At 47.9% G+C, this 9,905-nt stretch overlaps 1 protein-coding gene across 1 annotated transcript; it reads right to left on the minus strand.

Moving 5' to 3' along the window:
- Window positions 1–7,508: 7,508 nt before the first annotated feature.
- LOC149371019 (uncharacterized) lies at window positions 7,509–9,608 on the minus strand. The gene has a single exon (XM_089579093.1). It carries the CDS (start codon window positions 9,606–9,608, stop codon window positions 7,509–7,511), a length of 2,100 nt encoding a protein of 699 aa, XP_089435219.1.
- Window positions 9,609–9,905: the final 297 nt, after the last annotated feature.

Consider the following 9,905-nt stretch of genomic DNA (forward strand, 5'->3'; position numbering starts at 1 on the left):
CAGCCAGCCGAGTGGTACCGCTGAAGGTCAGACGTAGTAGTGTCGTCTGCGTTCACAGTGATAACTGTTTTCTGTGAGCGTCGTTTTTTTCAATGGCTGGTTTTTGTGAACAGCGTGCGGCGGTGAAATTCTGCTTTCTACTCGGAAAAAATGGAACAGAAACTTTTGAAATGTTAAAAACAGCGTACAAGGATGATTCTATGGGGAAAAGTCAAGTGTTTGAGTGGTTTTCCCGTTTCAAAAATGGTGAAATGTCAATTGATGATCAACCTCGTTCTGGTCGTCCTTCCACGGCCAGAACACAAGAAAATGTTGAAAAAATTCGTGCAATCATCAACGAAGATCGACGACGCACGATTGAAGAAATTGTGGAGCTGTCGGGAGTGACTTGGAGTTCAGTGCAGCGAATTTTGACAGAAGATTTGGGAATGAAAAAGGTGGCTGCCAAATTCGTGCCATGACTGCTGACTCCTGAACAAAAACAAGGTCGTGTGGAAGCATGTTGTGCTTTGAAAGAAGAGTCCCGAAATGATCCAAACTTTTTTTCAAAAATTATCACAGGTGACGAAACTTGGTGCTTTGCTTACGATCCTGAATCAAAGCAACAATCAAGCCAGTGGAAAACTCCCAGTTCGCCTCGCCCCAAGAAAGCTCGTCAGGTGAAATCAAACCTCAAAACAATGCTCATTGGTTTTTTCGACGTGAGAGGAGTCGTGCATTCAGAGTTTGTTCCGCAGGGTCAGACAGTTAACCAGGCGTTCTACTTGGAAGTTTTGAAAAGATTGCGCAACAGTGTGCGGCGGAAGCGGCCTGATTTGTGGCAGTCGGGTGACTGGTTTCTCCACCATGACAATGCCCCTGCTCACTCAGCCTTGTCTGTACGACAATATTTGGCCAAAAATGGTATGACCCCTGTTCCTCACCCCCCATACTCACCGGACCTTGCCCCCTGTGATTTTTTTTTGTTCCCCAGAATGAAAAAACACATGAAAGGAAAGCGTTTTGCTGATGTTGCAGAGGTAAAGAAAAAAACGACGGAGGCGCTGTCAAGCATCCCAAAAGATGAATTTAAAAAATGTTTTGAATAGTGGAATGAAAGATTAGACAAGTGTATTAGTGCAAGTGGAGAGTACTTTGAGGGAGATTAAAGCCCTGTACTTAAAATGTGAATAAATCGGTTTAAAAAAAATAAGTCCGGTTTCTTTTGGGTACCCCCTCGTACACACTCAGCGACTCAGCCTTCGTAGCTGACTGTGAACTACGGCTTCTCATACGCCGACGACCGTCTTCCTTCGACGAAGCCTGACCGAGAACCGCCTGCAGTCTCGCAACGCGCCCCTGTATAAACACGAGCGAAATTTCTAGAACTAAGCGGCGTCGCTGAGATCGGAAGCCACCGCCACCAGCGTCCGGTCCCCCCTCCCCTTCCCCCTTCCTCCCACGCCCTCCCGATTTTTTCGAACCCTCGGTCGACGGTCGTTAGACCGCCAAAGTCGCTGGGAGAAGGGGGTTGGCTAGATGCGAAATTTCAGAAAATTTTGGATAGCTTGAAAAAAAAATTCGCTGTGGCTTAGCTTGGTTAAGCCCGGTAATTGCGAAAGCAATATCCGTACCTACGCCATGGTACAGCTGGTAGTGTAGCTGGTGGTGGTGCTTGTGGTTAGAGTTGTGGTGATGCATCGGTTTTACAGTCCAATCCAAACCAATCCAATCCAATCCCATCCAATCCAATCCAATCCAATCCATTCAAATGCAATCAAATCGAATTCAATCCACTCCTATCCAATCCAATGTAATCTACTCTAATCTAATGTAATCTAACCTAATCTAATTCAATCCAATCCAGTCCAATCCAATTTAATCTAATCCAATCAAATGCAATCTAATCCAATCTAATCCAATCAAGGTCAAATGAAGGTCAATGGTGGTCACCGCCGCGGCACGGCAAAGGCGTGAAAGTGCAAGTAGTATTGCTTTGGTGGTCACCGCCGCGACACGATGGTGGTCACCGCCGCGGCACGGCAAAGGCGTGAAAGTGCAAGTAGTATCGCTTTTGCAATAAATTTCGCTGTGGCTTAGCTTGGTTAAGCCCGGTAATTGCGAAAGCAATATCCGTACCTACGCCATGGTACAGCTGGTAGTGTAGCTGGTGGTGGTGCTTGTGTTTAGAGTTGTGGTGATGCATCGGTTATACAATCCAATCCAATCCAATTCAATCCACTCCAATCCAATCCAATGTAATCTACTCTAATCTAATGTAATCTAATCTAATCTAATCCAGTCCAATCGAGTCCAGTCTAGTCCAGTCGAATCCAGTCCAATCCAGTTCAATCCAATCTAATCTAATCCAATCTAATGCAATCTAATTCAATCGAATGCAGTCAAGGTCAAATGAAGGTCAATGGTGGTCACCGCCGCGGCACGGCAAAGGCGCGAAAGTGCAAGTAGTATTGCTTTGGTGGTCACCGCCGCGGCATGAAGGTGGTCACCGCCGCAGCACGGCAAAGGCGTGAAAGTGCAAGTAGTATTACTTTCGCAATAAAAAAAAAACTTCCTTTTTTGAGTTTTCCAAAAAAAATTGGAAACTTTAGAGAAATGAAAGTCCCGAAAAAAACATCTTTAATTGCTGAATATCAGAAACATCCATACTAATGCTCTGTAGTTCAGATGAATAAGCAGATATAAATGTCATATTTGTGATACAAACCCCTTGTTCTATTGCACCGGGAAAGTGAACACGAAAACCTAGCAATTAGTCACTCCCTGTCGTACTCGGACTGACTGTCGCTAGGTGCTGCACTACGCGTTCCCGTAGCCTTCCCGTAGGAAGCATATAGATTGGTTTGGTTTGGGTTGGTTTTCGGTGGGTTTAACGTCCCAAAGCGACTCAGGCTATGAGGGACGCCGTAGTGAATGGCACCGGAAATTTAGACCATATGGAGTTCTATAACGTGCACTGACATCGCACAGTACACTGGTTACTAGAATTTCGCCTCCATCGAAATCGAACCCGCGTCTTTCTGGTCGCCAGGCGAGCGCCATAACCACCGAGCCACCACGGCGGCAGGAAGCATATAGAGTAGGCACTTTTAGAATAGGAGGGCACTATCGATTAGAGCGATAGAACAGCTCGGCTCCAGTGGGCAGGCGCAGGACAATAACGCCGTTCGGGTAATTTTCCTTTTTCCCTATCCCCTCAATCGATAGGGTTCCCTTATTCTGAAAATCTCTATTAACTAATCTTGCTCGCTAAGAAGGGTTGTTTTCGGAGAGAAGCACTTACGCGAACAGAAACATTTCACGTTTTGTGCCATGTGCGAAGCGCCGCAGCGTGTTGAGCCATTTTGTTGTACTTAAGCCCCGAGTTCAAATGCTAATTTTTTTATTGCCATAGCGTTAAAGGCCTCATTCAGTCAGAGCAGAGGCATCTTGAAGGAGAGTGTAGATTTAATGAACACGCTTTATAACTGTGGGGGTAAAGAAAACTTTCAAAGAAGCAGGTGCAAACACATTCATTTGGGACATATAGCACCTGCATGCATTTGTAGGCAAAATAATAACATCGAAAAATTATCGCGCAATACATTGTGGTGGTCATTGAAATTAGCGAAAGAGAAAAAGTCTGGGACGTGCGAAATAAACAACTTATGACATGACGTATGCTTCGATGTGGACAATAAAGGATGGATCTTCATGTTCCATGAATGTTGATGAATGTTCATTTTTCAGGTTATTCCTGACTGTTCTCAAGCGGAGCGAATGAAAGCTGGCAGTTCTTCCAGTGAAACGAACACTGCGTTCACGTCAACTGAGACGTTACTTCTCTCATAGTCTAGACGTACGCCTAAGGGTAATGAGCCTGTGGATATTCACAATCGTGGCCGGGAGCCAGCAAATGCCTCTAGTTTCTGTGGACGCTCTTAGGCATATATCTGTATACCTGCAATCATTTATGGCAGACCGCAAGGTACGGCGTTATGTGTAAAATGACCTTCGGAAGCATACAAGCAGGTCTCCCATGGTACGAGTGTGATAATGGAGGCCATAATAAGCTGGATACAATCACCACCAAGTTACTCAGTAATAAATTCGGATGAAAGATAACACAGAATATTGCCAAGAAAGTAAAAGAACACAACTTAAAAACAGAAGATCAATCAAGTCGAGAGCGCAGATTTATTCTCTCGACTCGTCGTATTATTGTTTCGAAACAGAAGGATAAAATAACAAACACCTTCTTGTGCAAACACGTCCGTGGACCATGCATTGTAGTGTTTCAGTGCTGTTGCAGGCACTGCAGCACTAGAGTGCGCTGAAACTCCCCAGTGGCTGGCATAGCTGTTCTGCCGAGTGCACAACCGCAATTTCTTGATAGCATGAAGATCCATCCTCGTCAGATGCGGACAGCTGGCGACACAAGGACTGTAACCGTGGCAGTTGTGCTTGCACTCTGCGCCAAGCCGCTGTACGCGACGACGAAGGATAGACAGCATAGCTCGGACAATTAAGTGAATGCGTGGAAGCGCGCCACCTCTCCAGAGCATCATGGTTATGCGCATTTTTATATCGATCGATTGTGTTCGTACCACTATTACCTTTAAGGCGGCAGTTATCCCAAGTCCGAACTTGCCAGACTTCCCGGCTAAATTTGTCGGAACTGAACGCAAGGTCGCGGGCTTATGCATAACACTTTGGCCGCGAATTTTGAATTATAAGCTAGAGGAGAAAAATATTTTCTTCCAGAAATATATAATTCACTGAAATAGCCTAAACTTATCTCTGCGCATTCCGAAGGCATTAAATAGTTCCCACAGACCCCATGAGACTTCCCGTGTGGGTTAGGCAGCGACACAGCGCGAGAGGTTCTCTGGCAGCTGCTCACCCGTTGGATTAGACACGTGTCTAAAGAAAAAAACATTGCTTTTATAACTGGGCTTGTCTTTAAATGCATATCGCTCGAGGTCGCATGGAGCAGGTAAGAAAGAATCCCGAAAGAATACCTTGGTCAAACTTGCTGACACGAGTCAAATAAAAAATTGCAAATTACTGCAATGTTCGCGTTTGTGTGCGTGCGTGCGTGCCTGCGCGCATGTTGTATGCACCCGCATATCTGCCTGAAGACTAGAACTCAGCGCCACCGCTGAGTTCTAGAAATTTCGCTCGTGTTTATACAGGGGCGCGTTGCGAGACTGCAGGCGGTTCTCGGTCAGGCTTCGTCGAAGGAAGACGGTCGTCGGCGTATGAGAAGCCGTCGTTCACAGTCAGCTACGAAGGCTGAGTCGCTGAGTGTGTATCTGTCTTGCGTGCACGTGTAGCCTGTGCCATCGTTTAGGTGTCTGGATTAATTTCAATTTCACCTTTTATTTTTCAATTCCTTGCCCCCCCCCCCCCCCCCCCGTTTCAACGCACTTCCCTACTGACCAGGCTGGGCTATGAGGAGAGTATTCGAAAAATTAAGGAAGCGTGCGTAAACACAGGTGAGCTGTGTAAGTCATTCTCGGTACAGCCGCTCCCCCGAAACATGCACCCCAAAGTACACAACAGGCCCCGGGTGTCAATAGCAAGGGCCCAGGAGAAACGTCCAATCGGAAGAGGAGGCGCGGTGCACGTGGACGCCTCCAGCTACCCAGGAATCAGAGCGGCAGTAGCCTCAATGATCGGCCACACTCATCGGGAGGTCACCAGCGCCACCGTGCACTACGACAACTCAATGGAAGCGGAGGAAGCAGCCACTGCCCTCGCGATGGCCGAAGTCCGCAGGACGGCCACTCACTACAAAACAGTCACGGACAACCAGGCAGCCTGCCGGAATCATCTTAAGGGTAAGATCAACCTGCCAGCCCTCCATATCCCACGCCAAGGCTCCAGGGCCGACATCGGTGAGCACTAAGTTTCCAGTAGCCTATAGGGCCGCCTCTCTGCTCTTCGGCTAGGTACGCACACTATAATACTCCTCGTGGGGTTGCCAACGTAAGCAGTCCCCAATATACAAAACCTGTCACACGTGCGAGGGTGCTTTGAGCAACGTGGTAAACCTGGGACGCTTAGTGGACCGGGCAAGAGCTGCTACAGTCCGCGTAGGGGCCCAGGACTAGGGGCTCCACCCATCGGCAGTGAAGGCTTCCCTCGACTTAGTAAACTTTTTCATAAATTAATTCCCACATGTTCTCAGAGTGTCAACCGTTAGTCATACTCGCGGCGATGTGCACTAAATTTCTTCTGTCAAACCAAAAGGAATTAGGAAAAAGATCCATGTGTGTAAAAGCACGTGTCCGTATTTCTATTATTGTGCTAAAATAAAGCACGAGTCCTTGGAGGCATATCAGAAAGCAAAAGTATTTTATACAGTACAGTATATACCCATACGAGCGACGCTATGTGGGCAAATTCGCTTGAGAGAGACCCCCTTTTGTAATAACCAGTCTGGCCAATGTACACGCACTTCAAAGTATAGGAAGAGCAATAGTCTTCCGCCCACCGCCTATACTGAAGACGCATAAGTGTGGCTAAGATTTGACTACCAATTTACTGGATGACGAAATCCATTGAAAGCGACGTGAAATGCGTACGTGAAGATGACTGCCGAATCCACACTTGAATATGTTACTTCAGAGACAGTACTAAGGTTCAGCCATTGTCGTGCCTCGAGGTTGCTCAGACACTCGATGGTGCAGTAACCGACGCGAAATTTTTAGTGCGGTTTCAGAATCAGTGCGCGATTACACATTGCGGTCACGATCTAAAATGCCACCTCGCAGTTTTTTTTACAGCAAGAACAGTAAGCGCAGTTATGGATCTAACACATTCACAAAGGACACACACACATATAAATCTTAACACACCACCTGGTAAAAATAACGCGTATGAGGGAATAATTAGCTCCTTAAAGGCAGAAGTTTAAATCACATTACAAATGCGCAGTCAGACTAATTACTAAAGTGCAGTTCACATTCAAAAAGCCTCAATCTGAGACATCACTGACGAGAGAGGTGGTAACGTGGACGCCTTTGACACATTTCACACACACTTATGCCTGTGGTCTCAAGCTGACGCTCCAAGTTAAATTACAACATTGACGCTGGGGCCATCCAATGGAGAGTTCTGCAGACGCGGAATTTTGTCCATTTTGAAAGCAGAGCCTTTCGCATCCCTGCGCTCCAGCAGCGGTCACAAAATCGTGGAAGGAGCACCTATATTCACGACAAACAACGCAAGTATTCAGGGCTGAATGTTGTACCCCGGTACGCAGGTTCTTCGCTGCAAATAACACAGGCTGAATTCCAACGTTATGTCGGCTGCCAGCGGCAGTACAAAAATTTGCTTATAAAATAAAAGATTGAGAAGAGCCATCGCGTCACATTCTTGCATAGCAAAAATCCGCTGCTAGAACAAAAATATAATAAAAATTCACAATATTAACAAGTATCTTTTCCAACGAGCATAACACGTTCTACAACAAAAGATAGTCTAAAAGTATACTTCGGCTTGTAGTCTGATGTAACGGGCCATCACACTTCGAAGAAGCGGCACTTCACTTCCCGATTCATCTTTGATCCTGACCGGCAGGAAAAGGCCTTGGCGAAGGGTTCAAAGTTTTCCACCGCACTGCTACATAAGGGCGCCGAAAGCTGTCCCGATAAATCCACCTCACAAGCTGTCAGGCAGAACGTGAGGAAAAATATTTGTTCAGCGCTGTACTTCTCCAAACCCTTGAGAGGAAGATCATATTCTCCATCTCGATATGTCACATACGTGGCATAGGCTATTTCCAGGGCTGGTAGAGAAGGAAACAATAATTCGACGACGGACGGCTCCACCCCGGGACACGACGCGTTGTTTACCAGCGTGATGCCCATCGAACCGTTGGATAGCCTATTTGTACCGCTGCCATCATCGAGCAACAGCGTCAGGGTGTTTACTGCCTGCACCACCTCTCTGGCGTAGATGTACCCAAGGCCTCCGTACAGCATTGCACTTGTACCGCTCGTGTAGTACAGGGGAGGCACTAGGGTCGCGAAGGAAATGGCGATCACTTCGAGGACTGGATCGTACAACGCCACTGTTCTCATGTCAAGCCGTGGTAGTTTGGCGACCGCGGCATGCTGTTCGCTGACAACAGATGGCTGTAGCGAATCCCTTAACGAGCGCCACCACAAAAATACGTTAGAGTCGTTGAAGGCAGATGCGTAGCGAGTGTAGATGCTGCTTGGGTTTTTTAAGGATGAGAAAGCATCTTCGGGCCATGTGACGGCAGTCGTCCGCTGCAGCGAAGACAGCAGGGCGTCTTTGACGGGACTTCGAATCGTCGACGACGTGCGGACTTTCTCTACAGCCGTGGAATGGACGCGTTCCAGGTAGCGCTTGATGGAACGACGCTGCTCGGAAGCAAAGTTTGCCTGGCTCACAGCGGCCAGGAGGAAATAATCCGTCGCCTCGATGTGTATGGCGCAAACTATCTTCTGGAACTGGGCACCCAGCTTGTACACGCCTGCATAATTAAATAACTGGTTGCTCGCAAAGATACCAACGATCTGCAAGAACCACCAGGACGTGTGATAAAGGATGGACCGGGCGTCGTAAGCATCCAATAGCGTGCCAACAGCAGCCAATATTTCGCCATTTGTCGCTAGAAGTACGTCGTGAACTTCGATGGCAGGAGAGATGTTGAAGGCGGACTGCAAAGCGATCACCCAGTCGTCCGCTTTTAACTGCGGGATAAGAGATGGCAGCTGCTGAATTTCCACGGAAGTGGGAACCAAGGTGGACGCTCTGTTTGCGTGGCTCAAAGTTGCCAACACGTGGCTCTGGATGAAAGCACTTTCATCCAGAAACTCTTGGTAAGTTGGTGTGGGTGTTCGATGCACGAAGACCTCTTCGTGAAATAGGTGTAAGTAACTCGCGTAGACGTCCTCGTTAGATAGAAGCTCCTCGTGCAAGATCTCCCATATGATCGGAATTGTCGATGGCTTGACAGTGAGGGTACGATTTCGAGTCGCTTGCGAAGGCAGAAGGTCTATGCGGAACCAGAGTGGAAGTGCCCATCGCACGGCTAGCTCGATGAGCGCGAGGAGTGCTCTGGAGTAGCCGAGTGATTCACTGCCTTCGTCCTCGGTAGGCCACGCGAAGCTCTTGTCGTGCACGAAGTGAATCAAGCTCATGACCGCGTCTTTGTCGTTGCCTTGCCTGTGGAGACACGAATGGACGAGGCGCATCGGCCTTTTCATTACGTCACTTTCATGTTCCGCCATGGCAACGGCATCCTCGATGTTGACTATCCAGTCCATGACCACATGCGGCACAACACTCCAGACCAACCCACGATGCCTGTTTGTCCACGTGGAGCATACAAGGCGGCCAAAGTCTTCGCAAGCCTTGGCTGCAGCCTGACTCGCGGCCGAGCGAATCGCATTGGCGTGGAGGACGCAGTCACGTGTGTCGCAGACTGCCTTTTGAACGGGCTCTTTTTCGAGCAGAGGCAGCACAGCGAACACGAAGAGGAGCAGCAAGACACCAAGCAGACAGAGTGCGAATGCGATCACGATGCATTGCGGTACCGTGCACTCCTTGTCCGGCACTCGTGATGCGGGTCCTGGGTAGGAGCTCGGCATCTGCGTGTAAAAAAGCAACGTCTTCACTAAGATATTGTGGAGGTACACTCTGAGCACAAATACGCCCGCTTTGGAGTAAAAAAAGGAGTAAGCTGTCCTCTAGCACACTCTCTTTTATAAAAGAGAATGTGCTAGAGGACAACTTACTCCTTTTTTTACTCCTTTTTGTTTCGAGTGTACTAGTGACGCACGATAGGGTGAAAACGTTTAGGCATGAGAAAGTCGAGGCTGTGATTCTCATGTACCTTTGTCAGTTTTATGCAAGAGGAAGGGCGCTCGACGACAAGAAATACGCCT

Source organism: Amblyomma mixtum, chromosome 1 (assembly GCF_055824585.1).
Source record: "Amblyomma mixtum isolate Tamu chromosome 1, ASM5582458v1, whole genome shotgun sequence".
Classification (NCBI taxonomy): Eukaryota; Metazoa; Arthropoda; class Arachnida; order Ixodida; family Ixodidae; genus Amblyomma; species Amblyomma mixtum.

What these genes read in the sequence shown, in the direction of transcription:
- LOC149371019 (XM_089579093.1), bottom strand. Translation starts at nt 9,608, where the DNA reads ATGCCGAGCTCCTACCCAGGACCCGCATCACGAGTGCCGGACAAGGAG.